General features: G+C 44.4%; 1 protein-coding gene across 1 annotated transcript in view; it reads right to left on the bottom strand.

Moving 5' to 3' along the window:
- The window catches only part of MORC1 (MORC family CW-type zinc finger 1), a 161737-nt gene extending 146168 nt beyond the window's left edge, over positions 1–15569 (bottom strand). The window contains exons 1-4 of the mRNA XM_054712093.1: positions 15505–15569; positions 13084–13137; positions 4312–4346; positions 310–378 (exon numbers count right to left, since the gene is read on the bottom strand). Of these exons, the coding sequence (XP_054568068.1) occupies positions 310–378; positions 4312–4346; positions 13084–13137; positions 15505–15569 (223 nt within the window). The remainder of the gene's footprint in view (positions 1–309; positions 379–4311; positions 4347–13083; positions 13138–15504) is intronic.
- Between the last annotated feature and the right edge of the window lie 8713 nt (positions 15570–24282).

Below are 24282 nucleotides of genomic sequence, written 5' to 3'. Positions count from 1 at the left end.
AGTAATTAGGTATCCTCTGCCTTTCATTTTTCTGGCAATATTTATTTATGCTCACTTTTGTCTTGGTGTTACATGGTTGCAATGAATTTATTCTGTCAGCTGAAATATTTAAACCTAAAAAGTTCAACAATACATTAAGGCTGGGATTTATTTACCCTAATAGCTCCATATCTGTTTCTGCACAGATACCTCAATTTACTTTTATTTATTTTATGGGTTTTATTGTGTAAAGTGTTACAAATAGTTATTTTATGAGTTGTAATACTATTCCCTCTAACAGCCAGTTAGGTATCTAGATAATTAACTTACCAGGGCTCATACCACATCCATCATCCAGAAAGCACAACATGAATCCGCCCTGCAGTTTTTCATTATCCACTGTAATAGAAAGCAGTTATTACTAATAAATATTGAGCCTAATTTGTTCGTCAAAAAGACATGCTGCTCACAGAATTATTTGTCATCTTCAAATGCAGCCACTGAGTGATGACAGTTATGGTACAGTGATAGAGCTCAGAAAAGCATTTTGACTACAATTTCACACAGAAAATTGCAAGGGGGAAAGAATCAAGCAAAAGGCTTTGAATTACTATAAAACACCTGCACATTAATGAATTAATGACATGCTCAGCTCCAGAATGTGACTGGCCCATTAGACTCTATGTATTCCCTCCCTAGGGAAGGGGAGAAAAGTAGAGTGTGGTGTGACCCCAGGATCCCTCTGTCCTAACTGACCATCCTGTATTCCCTTCCTCCAAAGCTCAATTCCAAAGTCAAGCCAGGCCATTCTCATTAAATTCATCACTCTCTCTTCCAACTAGTTAAATCCCATAAGCCATTTGAGAATGCTTCTTTTGTTGTTATTATTATTTTTTATTGTTGCTGTTATTATTGGTGTAGATTTTTTTTTAGTTTATAAATTTTTGCTTATTTCAATGTCACACTAGTCACAGGCCCAAAATTACAAAGAAATGACCAGTCTTAGAAACTTTCAGAGTTCTGACTATTAGTAAACTCAGTTTTTTTCAGTAGTGTCTTTAATTATAGATTTATCCAATTTGAATATTTTACTATTTATACCAAACACTAGAAATATCTACCAATTCTAAATAACACCTTTCTCCCTTCCTAGGAACTTGTCGAGATGGTAAAGGCAAAGAAAGCTGCTCAAGAGCAACTACTAAAGGCAAGTAGAGCCAAGAAATGACTTAAGACCATCTTTGTTGTGTGTGCATTTTTATAATAAAACTGAAATACTTTACAAATTTTCACTTAAAATTATACTTATGGTGAGCATTTGAAAGCATGCCATTCCAACATAATTTCTCAGAGCTCTACCTTCACTGGGGTAATCTTATCCTTTGAAAGTCTGATGCAGTATTTCATTCTAATTCCCAAGTACCAAAAATGGTCTTGGGAGAGGGAGAAGGAGGGGGCGTACAGGAGGCAACCGATCAATGTTTCGCTCTCGCATTGATCTTTTCTCTCTCTCCTTCTCCCTTCCTCTCTCTCTAAAATCAATAAAAACCAACAAAAAAGAAAAAAACATATGGAATGCATACTCATGTTTACTAGAACTAATACACAAAAGAGATAAAACACCCATGGATAAACATATATTTAGTGTGAAATTTATAGCCCTCAGGTTACCTAAAGAAAACCTAAGACTAGAGAGTAATTCAGGTGCCTCAGTAAACAATTTGGAAATCAGCCCAATACCTAGATTAACTACGTATACCCATACAAATTCTATCTATCGGTGCATACCCCATTTCTGGTTCGTTTATTTGTAAAAATCTATTTGCTAGGTTTATAACCATAGTACAGTTTGTTGCAATAAAAAAAACTTTATAGCTCTGGCCAGTGTGGTTCAGTTGGTTGGGTGTCATCCGTGAATCAAAAGGTTGCTGGTTCCCGGTTGGACACATGCTCAGGTTTTGGGCTTGATGCCAGTAGGAGGCATTCAGGAGGCAGCAGATCAACGTTGTGCTTTCACATTGATGTTTCTCTCTCCCTCCCCCCCGTTCCTCTCTTTCTAAAACAAATCAATAAAAAATAATAATAAAAAGAAAACTTTAGCCCAGCAGGTGTGGCTGAGTGATTGTCAACTCATGCACCAAGAGGTCGCCAGTTAGATTCCCAGTCAGGGCACATTCCCAGGTTGCGGGCCAGATCAGGAGACAGCCAATTGACTTTTCTCTCTCATCAATGTTTCCATCTCTCTCCCTTTCCCCTCCTCTCTCTCTAAAATAATAAAAATATTTAAAAACAACTTGACGAAACCGGTTTGGCTCAGTGGATAGAGCATCGGTCTGCGGACGGAAAGGTCCCAGGTTCGATTCCGGTCAAGGGCATGTGCATTGGTTGTGGGCACATCCCCAGTAGGGGGTGTGCAGGAGGCAGCTGGTCGATATTTCTCTCTCATCAATGTTTCTAGCTCTCTATCCCTCTCCCTTCCTCTCTGTGGAAAATCAATAAAATATATTTAAAAAAAATTTTTTTTAAATAAAAACAACTTTATTGTCTCTCACTATTAGAAGGCATGTTCCATGAGTGCAGAGACTTAATCCAAAATTCTGCTCAATGCTCCCTCCCCAGCACACAGAATAATTACTCGGTTCATTCATAATAGGCCCTCACTAAACTGTTATTGAATAAATGAATGAACCTGTGAACTAGTCTACCTCTATTCTTTTCCTCATGGTAATTCCTCAGACAAGAATATTCTTTTCTTCCGCCAACACTACTTGACAAAAATCACATCCATATTTCAAGTCCCAGCTGTTTTACGTGAGGCATTCTTTCTCTTTGTTCCCACCATACTCTGGGCCTCTCCTGGGCAAGAGACACTTATTCTATTTTACTCTATGTAATCCTATATAATAAAAGCCTAATATGCAAATTGTCCGATTGATGGAATGACTGGTCATTATGATGTGCACTGACCATCATGGGGCAGACGCTCAACGCAGGAGGTGCCCCCAGCCTGCAGGCCCCAGGCCAGCTAAGGTGGGTGCCAGTGGGGGGGCCCCTGATCACCCTGCCAGCTGCCCCACAGATCAGCCCTGATCGCCGGCCAAGCCTTGGGACACTACCCATGCATGAATTTCATGCACTGGGCCTCTAGTTGGATACATAAGGGAAGTCGGCCTCTTCTCCACTACTGCTGTTTCCTTCTGTGTGGAATGGAGTTCAGCCAGTATTAGTAAAGAGGCCCTTTGCTGTCCCTGGACTCACTTTCCCGGTGGCAGTGAGCTCACTCTCTGACTGGTAATTTGGGGAGGCCCTGCTCAGATCCCTCATGTTCCCTCTGGGGAGTGAGCTGCCTGCAGAGAGCAGAGGTCCTTTGGGCAGAGCCTGAAGCCACTGGTGGGAAGTGCCTCATTCTAGGCTTGATCAGCAAGTCTGCTGGCTCTCACACCAAGCTCCATACTCCCACCGAGCACTTATCAGTAATAAAGAATGACTATTGTTTTCTTTCTCCTTTTCAGAACATGGAGGTAGAAAGGGAAGAATACTGTCATTTATAACGTTCCATCAGACCTCTCAAGATGTCCATGTCTCTCTCCTGTGTGAACCATACACACCCACCTGCACAAGATCTAAACACTTTGAACTGAGTTGCTTTTTAAATATTGATATGGATTTACATCATGGACCATATTCTCTCACCTGTGACCAATAGCCAATATTAGCCAGCATCTACAGGAGATCTGACACAGTTGGGGATGGGGGTCATTTTTAACACCACGGGTGCTTCTCTAGGAGTGTTCACTGCAGGGCTGGATCACAGAACCTAACCTCCTTCGCACCAAATTCTAATGAAATGAACGAATAAGAGCAATAAATACTTGGTGACTAGAAATGAAGTTAATGAAGAAAATGTATTTGGTGTGAATTTTATAGCACTCAAACATTCATACTGCACGTTCACTTACGCATTTCAAAACTGTGTTAAGTTGAGATGATGTATACTTAATTATAAATACTTGCTAAGTAAACACCCTTTTAAAAATAAAACTGTTTTCTCGTGGCAGAAAAGTGCCTGTTCCGAATGAGTCTGAGGCTTTCACAAAACCCTGAAAGATCTAATTTTGTAAAAGGTCCTGTCACAAGTGAACAATGTCGCCCCAGCAGCGTACTTATCTCAGCCCGGCTCCATGGGGTCACTGTAGTCACGAAGCACTTAGATTACATTACACACCTATAGGATGTGGGTGGATTTCATGGAATAAAATAAAAGCAAAATAATTACAGGCTTTTCCTGTGGAAAAAGGAAAAAAAGAAGAAAAAGAAAGCAAATCTGCTCACCTGAAAACACATCGAGTCTTGCAGCCCCGGCATCTCTGGAAACAAAATAAAAATGTCATTGCTTCAGTATGAAATTGTTTTTAAAAATTACCTTGATCAGAACTCACGGAGTTCCCCACCTGTGGGGGGGTTGGCGGCCTGGTGGTTGCGGCCCCCTGCTGGTCATGAGAGAAACAGCCAGCGGGGGGGGGAGGGGGAAGAGGTTTGGGGTATCCCCACCCACACACCAACCCTCCACGCGCCAACTCCCCCCACACTCGCAGCCTTCTGTCCTTGGTGCCCCATCCCAGGTTGCAAAAAACCCTGCCCGGCCTCCCTGAACACAGCGTTGTGGCGGCACCCCCTTGTCTCCTCCCGGGTGCCTCCTGCTCTGGATGGGGTTTCCACCCAGATTGCCTAGGGCTGCCTTCACAAACAATGGCAGAGGTGAGTAGCTTCAACAGAGGATATGGAGCACACAGGGGTAAAAATACTTCCCATCTGGCCTTCTACAGAGAAGTATGCTGATTTCCCACTCTATGTGGTAAGATTGCTGGAGGAGTTTTTCTTTTCTTTTTTCTTATTTTTCTACAATTCACAGATATTATTTGCGTGTATTTTAAAGTAAAAACTTAAAAAGGGAAGGAGAAAAGGCCAGAAGATCCTAGCTTCAATATCAAGGGTGTGAGAGAAAGGAGAAAGATAATGAGGAATAAGGTCTTGGATGCAGAAGAGGGTATGTTGAGGGAATGAAGGATCTAAAAGGAAGCTCAGAATAATAAAAGCAACCAGATTCTGATGGGAAAATCTGAGTCTCTTCCCAAATTTCCATCAATCCCAACCCAAAACTATCCCGTAGAAATCTGAATATGTACACTGTACTTGTTCTACATGCCTAGATTCAAAGTTAGCCCCTTAGCTCCTTCCTCTAACCAAATTGCTTCTTCTAAGCTCCTCCTATGTAGAAATTCTGGTGTTACCACTGCCATTTCTTCAGCATTTTCTGTGTCTCAGGTAAGCACTGAATGAAGTATTTTTTGAACCATTTTTATTTTTTTATTTTTACTATTAGGAGGATACGCTTCTAATTTTTGCCAAAATTGCATGAAATGTAGGTATCATTATTTCCATTATGTAATTATACATAATCCAAAGTACCATGTACAGAGAAACCAAGATGGCAGCATAGGTAAATACCTATATTGCTGCCTTGCACAATTTCAAAACTGCAACTGGAAGATAGAACAGACATTGTCCAGAACCATCGGAAAGCTGGCTGAGTGGAAATTCTACAACTAGAAGGAAAGATAAAAGGACACTGAGACTCAGAGGAGCTGTGGAGGACAGAGGTGTGGAGACCTGCGCACGGAAAGTGCGGGCGGCTGAATATGCAGCTGTCTTATTCGTAGCACTCAGAGAGGGCGGGCAGCAAGTGCGTGGCTAGCTTTCTCGTTCGGGAGGGAAACAAAACCTTCCAACTGCACTGAAATCCAGTTCTGGGTGAGACTTTGAGTACCCAGACTCATTCGGGGAGAAACTGGACTGTCTGGCAGCGGGCGAAACTCGAGGGCAGCCTTCTCTCAGAGGTGCGTGCAGCCATTGCCGCGGGACACTGAGACACAGAGGCCTCGTAGGATGGGACTGATGGGAAACCAAGGCTGTCTGCTCCACCCTGAGACTCCACCCCATCCAAGCTGAGCACAGAAGCTATCCCAGCAGAGACACAGCTGATCCTCACAGCCAATTGGCCTGGAGGTCAACTCCCCCCAGTGATACTAACAACACTCTAGGCTTAACTACAACAAGTCTGCACACACAGCCCACAAAGGGGCACACCAAGAGTGTCCACCTCAGGTAACTGGGGAGGCTGAGCCACTGGGCCCTGCTAGGACACCTAGCACACAAAGCCACTCCATCAACTCAGGGAAGCAGCTAAAATAAAGAGACAAAGAGGCAGGTCACAAATGAAGGAAATGGAGAAAAGTAAATGACTGGATATAGAGTTCAAAACCACGGTTATAAGGTTTTTCAAGAATTTCCTAGAAAAGGCTGATAAATTTAACGAGACCCTCAAGGATATGAAAAAGGACCAACTAGAAATGAAACATACACTGACTGAAATAAAAAATATTATACAGAGACCTAAAAGCAGACTAGAGGATTGCAAGAACCAAGTCAAAGATTTGGAATACAAAGAAGCAAAAAACACTCAACTGGAAAAGCAAAAATAAAAAAAGAATCCAAAAAGTTGAAGATAGTGTAAGAAGCCTCTGGGACAACTTCAAGTGTACCAACATCAGAATTATGGGGGTGAAAAAAAAAAGATGGCGGCGGAGGTGAAAGGCTGATCTGTTGCCTCGCATGGCAGTTTCGGAAATACAACTGAAACATGGACTGGTGAGGGTGGCGACTGCTGCTCACGTCTCCCCAGACCGGGCAGCTGCTCCTCTCAGTCAGTACCGCAGCCGGGGCCATGGGCTCGTGGGGGCCGCGGCGGCTGCTGTGGCGGCGGCCGCGGACTCGGCGCAGCGGCTCTCGGTGAAGGAAGAGACCATCTTTATGCAGGAGGGGCTCAGCCGCGCCACCGACCTGGCCGAGCTGCGCACTGAGATCCTCGGGGCCCCGGATGCCGCCAACACCGATTTAGAGGATTCTTAGGAGTTCTCATCTTACTTTCAAGTCCTCTGGCCATTTTGACGGAGGAGAATCAGAACGGCTGGGCTGAACAGGGGAACTGCGAGCGGCGCCGCGCACAGCAATTTCAGGGGCACGACTGGAGGACAGAGCGAGCATCTTCAGCCCAGAACTACAGGAGAGATGGCTGAATGGCAGATCTACAGCTGAGAGGGAAGAGGAAACCAGCAAAATCGGAGGGGACGAGGTGCGGAGGCGCGTGGGTCGGGCTGGTGGCGGGGAAAGGGGCTTTTGTTCCAAACCTAGGGGAGATTAGCTCTCCATCACCCTGAAATCCAGCTTCTGGGGACCCGCGGGAGACCCAGATGCCTGCGGGGAGAGGCGGGACTCTTGCGGAGGTGCGCCCAGCAATCAGTGTTTGCTGCGCTGGAGCGCGGAACGAGGGGACTTGGAAACTTGGAAGGCAGAAGGAGCAGACTCGCAGCCATTGCGGCTCGCCACACCATGGCCTGTTGGCGCCCTGAGACCCCGCCCCACCCTGGGACCCGTCCCGCCCTGAGACCCGCCCCACCCTGGGACCTGCCCCGCACGTTTTGAAGACCCGCCCCGCAAGTCTTGCAGGCGCACCTACGCTCCAAGCAACAGCTTATGCATGTGGGTGGCCTGCCCTCTGGCAGCGGACCTGATGAACTGCTGTTCTAGTCGGACTGCTCCAGGGCCACTCAGACAGGAGGAGGAAACTACAGTTCTTGCTGTAATCCCTGCTGAGAGCCTAGGGCAGTGGCTGATCTACGCCCCATTGGGGACCCAGAAACGAGGGCATCTGGTGGTCTGTAGGAAATGACACCAGACTTCAACCACGCACATAAGAGACACATCCAACAGACAGATTCAGTGAGCGCCAAAGCCTTGCTGCACCAAGACCCGGCCCATAGGAGTGTCTCCTGCACAGCAACTCTTCCCTTTATAGACAAAGAGAGCCCTCCCGGTGGCACCAGCAGCAATCGGGACTTAACTATACAAGGGAGGACCGGGATGGAGGCATAGGGCAGAGGCCTGGATGTTGCCTGCCACAACAGCTTTGGGGCTGCGGCGGGAGAACGGAGCAGACACCACCCAAGACCACCGTAGGGCTGGCTGAGTGGATGCTCTGCAGCTAGAATAAGAGGGGTATGCGGGATGATGCTGATGCAGATGACCCAGGGACCACGCTTTGGGAACTGCGGCTCGGGCGACACAGTGGTGACCTGGAGCGTGCTCGGCGCGGTTCCCCCGGCGGTCTCCGGCTGGGGGGCGGCTCCACTTGCTGCCGAGTGCGGACAGACGGGCCCCTGAGAGACATGGGGTGGGGGACTCTGCGCTTGCTGGCCTCCGAGTCCTTCAGGAATCTCGGTGCCCCGGGGGCGGCCGGGTGCGCATGCTCGGCGACCGGCCACCGCTACGGACACAGGGGCCGGCGCGGTGACGCCAGACCGGCCCACAGCCACGCACCGGGCGCACCGGAGCTTCGCCGGGCGGCCGCCCGACAAGTTCTGCGGCGGCCGTCCTGGAGCTCTGGCAGGATGGCCGGGGGGATTTCTGGGGGGGGGGGTGACCGGTGGGAATTGGGATCAGGAGGACGGGGCCCCGCTGGAACCCGGGTGCGGGCGGGGTTGCACGCCTCTGGGTTCGGGAGTGGTCGCGCGCCTCCGGGTATGGGTGGGGCCTCGCGTCCCTGGGTCTGGGTGGGGCCGCGTGCCCCTGGGTCCAGGTGAGGTCGGATTCCGGGTCCGGGTGAGGCCAAGTGCCCCTGGACCTGGATGACGCTGGGTCCCGTGCCCGGGTGAGGCCAAGAGCCCCTGGGTCTTGGAGCGGCCAAGCGCCCCTGGGTCCGGGCGAGACCATGTGTCCCTGGATCCGGGTGAGGCCTCGTGCACCTAGGCCCGGGTGAGGCCACGTGCCCCTGGGTCTGGAAGAGGCCAAGTGTCCCTGGGTCCGGGTGAGACCATGTGTCCCTGGATCCGGGTGAGGCCTCGTGCACCTAGGCCCGGGTGAGGCCACGTGCCCCTGGTTCTGGGAGAGGCCAAGCGCCCCTGGGTCCGGGTGAGACCATGTGTCCCTGGATCCGGGTGAGGCCTCGTGCACCTAGGTCCAGGTGAGGCCACATGCCCCTGGGTCTGGGAGAGGCCACGCACCCCTGGGTCCAGGCGAGACCATGAGTCCCTGGATCCGGGGGAGGCCTCGTGCACCTAGGCCCGGGTGAGGCCACGTGCCCCTGGGGCTGGGAGAGGCCAAGCGTCCCTGGGTCCGGGTGAGACCATGTGTCCCTGGATCCGGGTGAGGCCTCGTGCACCTAGGCCCGGGTGAGGCCACGTGCCCCTGGGTCTGGGAGAGGCCAAACGTCCCTGGGTCCGGGTGAGACCATATGTCCCTGGATCCGGGTGAGGCCTCATTCACCTAGGCCCGGGTGAGGCCACGTGCCCCTGGGGCTGGTAGAAGCCAAGTGTCCCTGGGTCCGGGTGAGACCATGTGTCCCTAGATCCGGGTGAGGCCACGTGCCCCTAAGTCCTGGTGAAGCCGTGCCCCTGGGTCCGGCCGAGACCAAACCAGAGGGAGTTGGACCTCCGTTACCACCATTTGTCCACCATCCAGAGCTGAGGGGTCAGTGCTGACATGTACACATAAGGAACTGGTGGACATTGAAATTGGGTCTCAATAGAAGTGTTGGTCCAGAAAGAAACTCACTACAGACTGATCCATCTGCCTGTCAGCATAACTATTATTGCCCGTCTCACATTCAGTTCTCATAAGTATATATCTAGTGACATATGATCTCGCTCATCTAGGGGAAATGATGAACAACATAGACTGAGGAACAAGAACAGAACCAGAAACAAGGAGACATCGATCGGACTATCGGGCCTCAGAGGGAGGATAGGGGAGGGTGGGGGGAGGGGGAGAGTTCAACCAAATGACTTGTGTGCATGCATATGAGCCTATCCAACGGTTAAGTTCAACAGGGGGTTGGGGCATGCGTGGGGAGGGGGGGGATGGGAATGGGGGGATGAGGACAAATATGTGACACCTTAATCAATAAAGAAATTTAAAAAAAAAAAAGAATTATGGGGGTGCCAGAAGAAGAAAGAGAGCAAGATATTTAAAACCTATTTGAAGAAATAGTGACTGAAAACTTCCCCTACCTGGTGAAAGAAATAGACTTACAAGTCCAGGAAGCACACAGAACTCCAAACAAAAGGAATCCAAAGAGGACCACACCAAGACACATCATAATTAAAATTCCAAGAGCAAAAAACAAAGAGAGAATATTAAAAGCAGCAAGAGAAAAACAGTTAGTTACCTACAAGGGAGCACCTATACGATTGTCAGCTGATTTCTCAACAGAAACTATGCAGGCCAAAAGGGAATGGCAAGAAATATTCAAAGTGATGAATAGCAAGAAACTACAACCAAGATTACTCTACCCAGCAAAGCTATCATTCAGAATTTAAGGTCAGATAAAGAACTTCACAGATAAGAAAAACTAAAGGAGTTCATCACCACCAAACCAGAATTATATGAAATGCTGAAACGTATTCTTTAAGAAGAGGAAGAAGAAGAAAAAGCTAAAGATAAAAATTATGAACAACAAATACGTATCTATCAACAAGTGAATCAAAAAACCAAGGGAATAAAAAATCTGATGAACAGTATTAACTGGTAAATATAATACAATATAATAGAAAGGGAGTGGACTGACAATTCTTGGGGAAAAGGGGAGGGGGAGTGGGGGGTGCGGGAAGAGACTGGACAAAAATCTTATACCAATGGATGAGGACAGTGAGGGGGAGGTAAGGGCAGAGGGTAGGGTAGGAACCTGGTGGAGGGGAGCTATGGGGTGAAAAAAGAGGAACAACTGTAATAATCTGAACAATAAAGATTAAATTTAAAAAAACAAAAAAGAACCAACAAAGTACCATGTACACAATAGGTGCTCAATAACTACCCCTGTACTGAAAGTTTTCAAAGAAACTGTTTCCTCACAGAAATTCTAGGCGTATAAAGACACAGAACAATAATTCAACTTTATAACACATTAAGTCATTTTATAATAGACTGTAATTTGCCCAGGTCAATTTCTCTCTGAACATCTCTGTATTTACCAGAGGCTCCCAACCACACTTTTCTGTACTGCCACATATTTTCCTTATCAATTCCTTTAATATCTAACAGTTCTAACTTTGAAAACTATAGGAAATCATCAGAATCTTGAGTAAAATAATGTTTTAGAATAACAGGGGACTATATGAAGATCTTCCTTATGAGACCAAGCAAACATCTTGACTAAATCTATTAAACAGCTCCATTTGATGTGAAATACTAGCATTTAGCATCTAAGCCGTGGTGGCAAAGCCACGTGTTCACTGAGGACAGAGGAACTAAGGAGGTGGGGCTGGCTGTAGGGCCATTAGGAATGGCAAAGCTGAAGGCACAAGCTGGTCCAAAGAGATTTTTTATATGGTACCTCCTATTTCTTAAACTTTACAAACAATTCCTTCTTTTTTTCCTTTTCTTTATAAACACCGTGTGAATTTTCACTATAAATCCAACAAACACGAGACAGGCCACAGTTGGTCAGGGGCTGCCAGTTTACAAATGCTGCTCTAAGAATTGATTTATTGATCACATTTCTCTCGCTCCCCTGAATCTGAACTCAATCTTTCTTTGCCAATCACCCTCTGCTGCATAAACTGTTCCTGTTGTTCTATTTCTTCTACATTCTGAGTTTATCTGCCCTCCACTACTGAATGAGTGAAACAACTTCAGAGGAGAAGACAGTTGGCAAAGTAGACAAACGTGTTCTTTCAGAGTAACCAATGTCCTCTTTCAGAGTGACAGAAAGCAAGTTGCTGAAAATGGACACTCAGTGGGAGGAAGGACTAAGGGATACCAAAGGATCCTTGCTTCTGAGCTGTGGGCAGAAGCAAATAGTAGCAACCCTGAAACCCTATAGGGAGACTACCCATGAATGCTCCTGAGTCTTGGTCCCATCCCTGTTTGCTCCTTCTAAGTTGAGTTCAGGGCTCTCCTAAACAATCAACTTTATTATTTTTCTCCTCTCCCCTCCCTTTCTGTGATAACTGTGATTCCATTAGTTCTACAGAGAGAGAATTTAGAGTAAGAAAAAGTCAGTGACTTTTTCCTTAGTACAGGGCACTGCTGTGCAGAAAGTTCTGGATGGCTAGTCATCTCAGTCATCTCCCTTCTTAGACAAAAAAAGGGGACAAATGCAAAAAGTTGAAATCCATTTGTCAACCTGTGGCATGGAATTTAGGTCTCTCTACTGAGATCCCTGATCTAACAACTTCCTACTACTTCCTGGGTAGACTGCTTTCTGTAGAAAAGGTAGGTAAAATCTTCCATTACAAGAAAATACAAATACAAAACAAATGCAGTGCCATATTTGATTAGCTGAAAACAGACTCACAAGCCCCCACAAATACACTTAAGTGGTGTTTAAACTGTTAATGAGGGTTCTTTAAACACCAGTGCTTTTGTCAGAGACAGTAAAATGGGGTAGGGGAGTTCTAAACAGACTAAATTTGAATTCAAGTTCTGCCAATATCAATATTATGACCCTGATTAATTCATCTAACCTCTCTATGCATCAACTTCCACATCTGTAGAACTGAGATAAGTATAGCCACCTCAGAGTGCTTTTGTAAAGATGAATGAGCTAATACCCATCCATAAGGTGCTTAGAACAGGGTCTGATGATAGAAGGAGATCAACAAGTTAGCTCTTTTCTCCTTAACTATGCAGTTCGATTTGATGCAGACTTCAGTAAATGCCCAAACTTAAATCTAAATTCTCAAGACACAGTATATGTTGATATGCAGTGTAACTCAAAAACATCCAAATGACTACCTGCTGTTACATGCTTATTAACACAGAAACAGACCCTCACTTTACCAGTATCTGCACTTCAAGTTTGATCATAAAATACAAACTGAGTAATTCCTCCTCTCACCTGTTCTTTTTCCTATAATACTTTTAATAGCAGTTAAATTCACAAAATATTGCAGGTGGGGGGAAATGACATTATAATTTCATCTTCAAATACAACAAGACTGGAACTGTGTGAGCTGCCCCCAACAATCTTCGTTCACTGATGAGCCTTACCTTGCATTGTCCAGCAGTTCAGCCAGGGCTCCAAAAAGGAAACTGTGCGTGGTGCTGGTGAAGAAATAGAGGGAAAGCCAACAGATAAACTAACTCTGGAATCAGTGCAAAAGGTTCCAGAAAGTTGCAGACAAATGTTCTCCAGGTCTAGACAGATAACCCAGTAAGGAGTTATTCTAGAAACAACTTTCTCAGCGCCGTCAAGATTCTGAGGTAGATGTGCTTCATTACAAAGCCAGCAGGCCTAACACGACGGCCGAAATAATCCTGTCTACTCCTAATGAAGCAAAGACTTCACAGGCCTTCCTGTACTTAGAGCAAATTGCTTTGTAAGCATTTGTTCAAGTTTGTTTTTGTGTGTTAAGTTCACACTGACAGCTTTCAGAAAAATGGACCATTTGGAGGGTCAATAACAGGAAACAGAGAACCCAGTTTAGAGGCTATGTGGAGGAGTCCAGAAGGGAGGTGGCAGTGGTTTGGAGTAGTCAATGGTAGTGGAGATGGAGAGGAACGATGAATTTGAGTCTTTGAGTCCTCGTTAGAGACAGCATGAAGGGGACTTGATGATGGATTGGATGGTGGACTGGACAGGAGAGGTGAAGCAAGGGAGAAATACAAAATCACTCCTTGTTTTTACTGTGGGAATCTCAAACAAAAACGACCTGGGGGAGTGGAGAAGATACCAATTTGTATCGGATTTTGCTTCTGCTTGTGCTGCTGTCAATTTTGTTATTCAGTTTCCAGACCACCAACTGGGTGATTTGGGGGAGGAGATGTCTGCGAAAAAATATCTTCAGAAGCTATGCAAAACTGAGGCTGAGGAAACTTCCCACGGTTAAATTCCCAGTCCTTCCAACACTGGGCTTATAATTTTTCTAAAATGCAACTCAAAACTGCTATTTCTTCATTTGTCCCCCACCTCTGTTAACTTTTAATTAATGTCCCTTCCAGCTTGCAATTATTCTCTGTAATAGAGAAATAAAACTAAATATCTGCTGAATATTACCTTGTTTTACTCATATTTTCTGTAAAAATTGCTCTGTCCCATACAGCAAGGCTGGCTAACCCTGGTTTTCTTTACATTTTTTTCTGTGGTTTCGAATCTGGTGCATCCGTTGTATCAGTGATTTTCAGCTGGTGTGCCACAGGAATTTTTAAAACATGCAATACCTGACTGTTTAGTCAGAGGCACTGACCTCTTTGTCTTTAGACTGTCAAATTTAAAAATGACAACAGCCAACATAACAATAGCTGGCCGGTGTGAATGCATCAAAATGATACCTACTTTTTTTTGTCAGCACAGCAAAAAATAGAAAATATTTTTTGGTGTTCTGCAAAACTTTAGTAACTAGTTTATGTGTGTATGAGATGAAAAGGGTTGAAAATCACTGCTTTATATCAATCAGTACTTTCAGAAAATCCAAATTACTGAATGATCCCCCCAAACAACACACCACTGTGAATTACACAGCACTCCCTGCTACACTTTGCTGTGTTGGAAATGACAGATGGAATAGGAAAACCTGTCTTCTTCCTCTGCAGTCTGAGCATCGGAAATAACACCTAGTCAGTAGCCAAAACGCATCTGGGCCTGACAGAGAAGTCAGAGGGCCCTTGTAATAACCAAAATGTGAGAATTCTAACCTCAGAGAGGTCACGTTTTTGGAAATACTCTGGAGGCCACAGACGCTGGAATCAATAAATACAAATTACTCTCTGGAGGCAACTTTAATCTTTAAAATGTCAGGATATTGGGCAGGGAAGTCACTAGAGATGGGCAACGTTGGTGGAATGAGGGTTCTCTGGCCTACAATTCCACCGTTTTGTTAAATGATGAATGTAGGGCCTTCCTACCACTTGGCGTTAATGGGGGAAAAATAAAAAGGGTTTAGCCTTGCCCAGAATATCACTTTATCTTTGTTTTATTCTTTTTAAAGCATATACTTTAAATAAATTGTGTTTTTCTTTTTAAAGCATCAATAACTTTACTTTTTTTTTTCTTTTTAAAGCATAAATAACTGTATTTTCTTTTTAAAGCATAAACAACTTTTTTTAAAATATATCTTTATTGATTTTTTACAGAGAGGAAGAGAGAGGGATAGAGAATTAGAAACATCGATGAGAGAGAAACATCGACCAGCTGCCTCCTGCACACTCCCCTACCGGGGATGTGCCCGCAACCAAGGCACATGCCCTTGACGGAATCGAACCTGGGACCTCTCAGTCCGCAGGCCGACGCTCAATCCACTGAGCCAAACCGGTTTCGGCTTAAAGCATAAACAACTTTAAATAAATAAATAAATAATATTTCCATAAGTCAATGATACCAAGTTCACTAGGAGGCAGACCAAACTTTTCACGGTGAGACCCTCCCCCCACCCTCCCACCCCCACCCCGTTCAGGCTCTACCGAGTCACTCACGAGTTGGCGTGGATGAAATCCAGATGCAGCTGTGCCCGCCGCAGAGTAGCATACTTGTCACCCATGTCCTCGAAGGCGACCCACGCGCCCCTCAAAACCGCGAAGGTCCAGTCCTCCCACGGTTCGCTCACGCCCACGCTCACGCCCGCCCGGAAACCGGCTCGGCGAACGCGCGCGCCCCCTGGTGGCCGGAGTGCGAAGCTCACACTGCGCTGTTGGCTGGCGCCTGGCAAGATAAATTGTTGCTCAAAGAACAGCTTTGAGCTCTGGCTGGGCTCCTTGGTTAGAGCACAGGCCCACCGCACCAAAGGGTAACCTGGTTCGATTCCGGACACAGAGCGCTTACATGGATCCTCATCTCTCCCACCCCACCTCACCCTCCCCTTCCACTGCCTAAAATTCAATGGGGAAAAAATATAACCTCAGGTGAAGCATTTAAAAAAAAATGCCTTCTGAGCAAAACAGGCATCTGAGCTAGGTTCCTCTTCCTGAATTAAGATTTTTGTTGTTCCTGTCATTTTCTTCCGCTTTCCTAGGGAAATGGAGCCCTAGGTTGGGATTAGAATTTGATCAGAAATAACTACATACACACATAAAGAATGTGACCAATCAAGGTTGGGGAGCAGGAAAAACTCATAGATACAAAGAACAAATTGACGTTTGACAGATGGGAGAGGAGGTAGGGAGGATGGGTGAAAAAGAGGAAGGGATTAAAAAGTGCAAATTGGCAGTTATAAAACTAGGCACAAGGATGTATAATACACCATAGGGAATATAGTCAATAACACTTAATAACTGTAGGATGTCAGGTGGGTACTAGATCACTTCATACATTACATAAATGTCAAACCACTATGTTGTCCACTTGAAATTAATATAATATTGATGCCAACTATAATTGAAAAATTAAAAAAAAAACATTTAAAAAGAATCTGTGTGGCGAGGTTGGGGAGTGTGGGGAAGGAAAATGGGTAGTTCCCCTTTACTTGCACAATTTGTTACACAGCACCAGAAGCAAAGGCGTTTTGTGTTCTAAAACCCACACTTACCTTCCTGTGCCTCTTGGGTTGATCATGTTTTTTTCCAGTTGAAGAAAAGAGAACAACCAGAGAGAGAATGGAAGGAAGAAATAAAGTGAATCGGAACAAAATTTAAACTATGCCGTAATGTGGAGACCCGTGTTCTCTAAGAACCTTTTTCATTCAATTATTTAATGTACAGCCCAGCTTAAGGAATAAACACTCTGTATTTTCCAAAAGATAGAAGTAGGCAAATGGAAGGTTGGGGATGGGGTTACAGATAAGGAAGGGCTTTATACACCAGCTTTCCAAATGGTGCTACTCACAAAGCACTGATTATCAACTAAGTCACCAAAAACCAGCTGAAACAGGATTTGTCAAAGATGCTGTATGGAAAGGCTCTAATTGAGATGAGAAATTTGTTGACCTGAATGACCTCTCAATTTAGGGTTAAATGACTTATAAACTAAGATAGTTCAATAGAAGTCAGCAGAGATTTTACATGACAGTTTTAAAATCAGAAGTGAGTGTCTATTAAATAAAGAACTTGAACTAGATGTGTTTGTGATTTCTTGGACTCATACAAGCAATGAAGCTCTCAGGAAAGAAAAAAAAATGTCAGTTTTGGGATAGTAATTCTACTTCTAAAGAAAGAAGTTTATCAGCTACTACATTTATAGGAATCAGGAGAGGAAGAGAGCATTTGAATGACAACACAAAGGAACATGATGCTCTACTTTAATTTGAAAACTGGAAGTAAACATAAACATTTCAAGTAATTTTCCTGATTGCATTTTTGGTTTAACTGTGGCTGATATGGTGGTGTTTTGCTAGCAAACTTCTCTTTACTAAGCAACTTGAGCTATCTTTTCAATGTTTCCTTTCATAGAACTTCACAAATACGATATTTCATTTTCATTTAATGGGCAAAAGAAACTTGATGAGCCTCTTCTGGATTTACTTTACTATCCTAATTTCCAACTGCTGTCTCAAAGCAGTTTACTATTGGGAGGGCACTGGAGCTCTAGCCTGTAATTAGTAAAGGCTGTAAAATCTAATTTCTACAGAGGGAAGGGTGTGATCTTCACAAAAATACTCCTAATAATCTAAGCAGAGCCCTCCTACAGTAAGTGGCCAGCCCCAAAGCCCTAGACAGAACCCTAAATGGCCTGAATGACATGCACACATGGGGGCCTGCTAGATGGTCTTAAAAAGAGGCCTGGGAGTGATTGCAAACAATTCATCAAAACCTTTTTCTGCTTCCCCTTTTCAACTCTTCTTAGCCACCCTCCAGTCATAAAGGGAAATCTTGCTCCTCTTCAAGGTTTACGTTTAGGATTCCTTATCTTAGCCACTTCCCTCAATCCTGCCTCAAAATTCATTTTAACATTATCTATATCCTATATAATAAAGAGGTAATATGCAAATTGATGGTCACTCCAACACACAAGATGGCTGCCCCCATGTGGTCAAAGATGGCCACCCCTATGTGGAACAAGATGGCTGGCAGGGGAGGGCATGTGGGGGGGACCAGGCCTGTAGGAAAGGGCAGTTAGGGGTTACCAGGCCAGCAGGGGATGGCAGTTGGGGACAACCAGGCCAGCAGGGGAGGGCAGTTGGGGGGGGACTGGGCCAGCAGGGGAGGGCAGTTAGGGGCAACCAGACCGGAAGGGGAGCAGTTAGGCGTCGATCAGGCTGTCAGGGGAGTGGTTAGGGGGTGATCAGGCTGGCAGGCAGAAGTGGTTAGGGGCAATCAAGCAGGCAGGCAGGTGAGCAGTTGGGAGCCAGCAGTCCTGGATTGTGAGAGGGATGTCCCAGATTGGAAAGGGTGCAGGCTGGCCTGAGGGACACACACACCCCCTGTGCATGAATTTCATGCACCAGGCCTCTAGTATATATATAAAAGGCTAACATGCTAAGTGTCTGACCATCCGACCGGTCACTATGACATGCACTGACCACCAGGGGGCAGATGCTCAACGCAGGAGCTGCTGAGCTGCAGTGACTTGGCAGCGGCAGTTCTTGGGTGATACACTCTGAAACCAGAGAGGAGGGAGCACGATTCCTCGCGGGCCTGCACAATTCCACCTTCAGCTGTGGATTATGTTGTTCCTGTGGCACTGTCGCCCTGAATCTGGTTTACTGCACACTTGCATTTGCGTTCCACACCCTGTACAACAGAAACTTTGCAGAGTGCCCTCTCCCACTCTGGGACCCCTCGGGGGATGTCAGAGAACTGGTTTGGTCCTGATCCCTGCAGGGCAGGCTAAGGGACCCCACCTGCCAGAGGTACCCCGCTCACTCTGCAGACACCAGGGAGGGAACGAGGGAACTTGGCTCCAGGGCATGTCCAGCCCATCTGGCCCAGTTCCACCCTGCAGGCCACCTTCTAATTAATTTCCTTTCAATGTGCATGAATCCGTGCACCAGGCCATTGATTTCATGATATAAATACTGGAGGAATAGTAGGGAGGAGAAATTTAAAATGAGAACATAATCTGCTCATTGTATGGTTAATCCTGATTTTAAGAATCGTCGATTTAGGGTAAAAGACTGAACTCTTTCTGACGTTTAAATTTCAGCTTTGGGAGATTCACCTATTTGTCACAAATGATGGCTCAAATCTTTCAAACTACATACTCCCCTTTTCTTTCTTTTTATCCATTTTATTTAATTTATTGGAGTTCCATGTTTAACAAATTATACAAGTTTCAGGTGCAGAATTCCACAACACATCTTCTGTACACTGTATTGTGTGTTCACCACTCTAAGTCAACTTTCATTCCACCATCACTTATCCCCCCAATACTCTCCTACACTTTCCACCACCAGCCCCACCTCTGGCAAACATCACATGGTTGTCCGTCTCCATGAGTTTCTCTCTCTCTCTCTCTCTCTCTCTCTCTCTCTCTCTCTCTCTCTTTTTTAGCTCAATCCCTTCATCTAGACCCATCCATTCCCTCAACCACGCCATTTCTGACAGATCAGCCTGGTCTCTATCAATCTGTCTTTATTTTACTTGTCAGTCCATTGTGTTCATTAGATTCCACATATGAGTGAAATGATATAGTACTTGATATAGTACTTGTCTTTTTTTCTGACTGACTTATTTCACTTAGCATAATGCTCTCCAGGTCCATCCATACTATCCCTAAGAGTAAGATTTCCTTCTTTTTTATAACCAAGTAATATTCCATTGGGTAAATATATTTCAGCTTTTTTTATCTACTAAATTACTGATGGACACTTGAAGTGTTTCCAAATGTTTGCTCTGGTAAATAATGCTGCAATGAAATAGGGGCACATATATTCTTTCAAATTAGTGTTTTGGGTTTCTACTAATATATTCCCAGAAGTGAAATCACTGGGTCATAAGGCAGTTCTTTTTTTTTTTAACTTGTTGAGGTAACTCCATACTGTTTTCCACAGTAGCTGCACCAGTTTGCATTCCTACCAGCAGTCTATTGGGGTGCCCTTTTCTCCATATCCTCAACAACAGTTATTTGTTGATGTATTGATGATAACCATTCTGACAGGCATGAGGCAATATCTCATTGTGGTTTTAATTTGCATTTCTCTGATAATTAGTGATGCTAAGTAACTTTTCATATGTCTATTGGCCATCTTTACGCCCTCTTTGTAGAAACAGGTCATTTGCTCATCTTTTAAATTGGATGGTTTTATTTTATTTGGTGTTGAGTTTTATAGCTTTTTTATAAATTTTGGATCTTAACCCCTATCAGATGTATCATTGATGAATATGTTTTCCCATCCAGTGGGCTGTCTTCTCATTTTGCTGATGGTTTCCTTTTTAGTTTGATGTAGTCCAATTTGTTTATTTTTTCTTTTGTTTCCTTTGCCTGAAGACATATATATGAAAAAATAATATTGCTATGAGAACTGGCCAAGATTTTACTGCCTATGTTTTCTTCTAGGATTTTTGTGGTTTTGAGTCTAACATTTTAGTCTATTATCCATTTTTAGTTTATTCTTATGTATAGTGTAAAAAGATGACCTAGTTTCACTTTTTTTGCACATATTGGTCCAATTTTCCCAACACCATTTATTGAAAAGACTATACTTTCACCCAATTTTATGTTTTCCCCTCCTTTGTTAAATAGTAATTGACTATAAAGGGGTGGGTTTATTCATGGGCTCTCTATTCTGCACCATTGATATTTTTGTCTTTTTTTATTTTTTCTGCCAGCACTAGGCTGGTTTGATTACTATATCCTTGTAGTATACTCTGATATCAGGTTGCATGATCCCTATAACTTTGTTCTTCTTTTTCAAGATCCTTGTTGCTATTCTGGGTCTTTTGTGGACCCATATACATTTTTGGAATTTTTTTCTAGTTCTGTGAAATATGCCATTGGTATCTTGATAGGAATTGTGTTGAATCTATAGATTGCTTTGGGTAGTATGGACATATTAATGATATTAGTTCTTCCTATCCATGAACCTGGTATATCCTTGACTTATTTGTGTCTTCTTCAATTACTTTCTTCAGTGTCTTATAATTTTCTGAGTACAGGTCTTTTACATGCTTGGTTAAATTTATTCCTAAGTATTTTTATTTGTTTTAAAGTAATTGTGAATGGGATTATATTTTTAGTTTCCCTTTATGATAGCTCATTATTGGTGTATAAAAATGCAACTGATTTCTGGATATTTATTTTAAATCCTGCTACTTTACTGAATTTATTTATCAGTTCCAGGTGTTTTTTGTGGAATCACTAGGGTTCTCTATGTACAATAACAGTATCATGTTACCTGCAAGTAATGAGTGTTACTTCCTCCTTCCCAATTTGTGTGCCTTTTATTTCTTCTTCTTGTTTGATTTCCTTGGCTAGAACTTTCAGTACATGGGCTCAACAACTGAGCCACACTGTCTGGGCTACATGGATCTTGTTTTCTTATCCATTCAACTATCTTCGTGGACTTGTATATCTTTTTCCTTCACCAGATTAAGGAAGTTTTTAGTCATTATTTCTTCAAATAGGTTTTCAATTTCTTGCTTTCTCTCTTCTCCTTCTAGTGCCCTTAAGATGTAGATGTTGCTATGCTTTATATGCTGTCCCCAAGGTCCCTTAAACTGTCTTTATTTATTTATTTATTTATTTATTTATTTATTTATTTTTTGCTGCTGCTGCTCTTATTGTGTGTGTGTTTTGTTTTGTTTTACCTTGTCTTCCAAATCGCTGATGCGATCTTCTGCTTCATCAAGTCTAATGTTTATTCCTTCCAGTTTATTCTTTATTTCAGATATGGCATTCTTCATTTTGGAATGGTCCTTTTTTGTGGTTTCTATGTCATTTTTTCATGTTGTTGGTCATCCTTATAATCATTACTCTAAACTCTATATCCGATAAATTGCTTACCTCCATTTCATTTAGCTCTTCTTCTGAAGAATTCTCTTGTTCTTTCATTTTGGGTCTGTTTCTTTGTCTTCCTATTTTGGCTGCCTCTTTGTGTTTGTTTCTATGTGTTAGGTAGCTCTGTTATGACTCTCAGTCTTGGTAGGGTGGCCTTGTGTAGCAGGTGACCTGAGGGCCCCAGTGGTGAGGTCACCCTGATCATCTGAGCTGGGTGCTCTAAGAATGTCCCTTATGTGCATTATGTCAGCCCTCCTATTGTAATTGAGTCTTGATTGCTATTGGCCCATTCATGTGTGGGATCAACCCTCAGGCTAGCTGACAGTGAGGCTCAACCCCCAACATAGTGTGCAAGCTGCTGTGCAGGTACTGATCACACAAAGTGGAATTTGCTTCAGCAGGTTTTGTGCCTGCCAATATCTCCCTGTGGATATGCTGCTTGTGAAGCTATTGGATCCTGCTCAGTTGTTTTCTAAAACTGGCCACTGGGTATATTGATTCTGGATCTCTTCAGAATGATTCTGATTCAGGCCAATGTCAGACACTGTCTGTGACTGGCCCTGGGCAACCTGTTTGGAACCCACAGTATCTGGCTCTCTCTGCTAGGCCTGGGAGCATGTGGAGAGGACCAAGATGCATACCAAGTTCTGCTTTTATTAGCACAAAGTCAAGGAGCTTGTCAGTAAAAATCTCAAAGCACCCAGAGATCCGCCTCTGGCAGTACTTTTTATCAGGGCATAAGCTCTACAGAGTGGGGCAAGAGAGATTTCAATGAGTAGAGCTATTGCTTCCCCCCCCCCCCTGCAGGCTGATGCTGCATGGAAGCATGTATTCTGCCTGAGACGGATGGCTTCTGTAATATGGGGAAGGACTCAGCACAAGGATCCTAGCAGCTGACCTCTGAGGTCTCTCCCTAGTGCCACCAACCCCATCTTCTTCTCACTTATCTGTAGTCTGTTCTGCCCAGGGTGAGTGGCTATGAATGAAATTTTATTCATTGGCTTTTTACGAGGGTGCCTGTTTTTCTATCCATCTCTTCCTGGTGGACAGAAACCCTGCTGCTTTTCACAGCCAAATGTTATGTGGGTGCCTCTTCCTGTTCTGGTGCTCTGGGCTAAGGAGCCCAGCTTGGGGTTAAAATCCCACAGTTCTCAGGAGGAACCCTCCCACAGTTGATATATTACTCCAGAATTTCTGCTGCTTCCCATGAGTGCCCACAAGTGCCTTTGCACCTCGTAACAGTCTTGATGTGGCCTCCTCTGCAAGTCCTTGGTTATAAAGCTTCTCTCCAACAAGTCTTCAGTTGGTTATTCAGGATTACTTTAGTTATAATTCCAGTTTGGTTCTGGGAGAAGGTGAGTGTAGCTTCCACCAAATCCACTGCTATCTTGGATCCATTCTTTTTTCTTTTTGCTACTCTGGATTGTCTTCCAAAACACTGATTCAACCATCTGCTTCATCCTACCTACTGTTTATTCCTTTCAGTGTATTCTTTATTTCAGATTTGTATTATTCATTTCTGACTGGTCTTCTTTTATGGTTTCTATGTTCTTTTTCATGCTGTTGAGCATCCTTATAACCATTAATTTTAATTCTATATCTAGTACATTGTTTGCCTCCATTTAATTTAGCTCTTTTTCTGGAGCTGTTCTTTCATTTGGGGCATGTTTCTTTGTCTTCCCACTTTAGCTGCCTCTTTGTGTTTGTTTTTATGTATTAGATAGATCTACTATGATTTCAAGTTTTTGTGGGTTGGCCTTATGTAGTAGGTGTCCTGTGGGGTCCTTGGGTGCTCCAGAAATGTTCCTTGTATGAGTTATGAGTGCCCTCATGATGTAATTGAGTCTTGATTGCTATTGGCTCTTTCAAGTGTGTGATCCACCCACCTGGCAGAATAGACCCAGAATGGCTGACTATGAGGCTCAACCCCAACTGCACTGTGTGAGCTAATGCGCAGGTGCTAACCACATGAAGCAGAATTCACCTCAGTAGGTTCTAATCCCCATCAAGATTTCCCTTTGGATATGCCACTTGTGAGCTTACTGAATCCTTTTCTTATGTTGTCTGAATCTGGACACTGGGTGTGTTGTTTTGGAGGAACTCTGGTGCACATCAATATAAGATGTTGCTGAGGATAGGAAAATGGCTGCCAATGGGAAGGCAGGCTGCAAGATAGTGTGTGAGTGAGAGAATGAAAGGAGAGTGTGTGGACGTACGGGGAGTGTCTATTTGTGAGTGAGGGACATCTATATTCCAAGGGACTCTTGGGGACTGTCGGACCGGGCTCTGCTGACCAGGCAGCCTCCACTGCTGCTGAAATCTCTCCTGGAGTGACCAGCTCTGCCACAGAGACCATGCCATCTTGAAGGGGAGAGTGGCTGTGA

Source organism: Eptesicus fuscus, chromosome 3 (genome assembly GCF_027574615.1).
Source record: "Eptesicus fuscus isolate TK198812 chromosome 3, DD_ASM_mEF_20220401, whole genome shotgun sequence".
NCBI classification, from domain to species: domain Eukaryota; kingdom Metazoa; phylum Chordata; class Mammalia; order Chiroptera; family Vespertilionidae; genus Eptesicus; species Eptesicus fuscus.
Note: the sequence above shows the minus strand (reverse complement) of the source record. Positions and strands in the feature narration are given on the sequence as shown.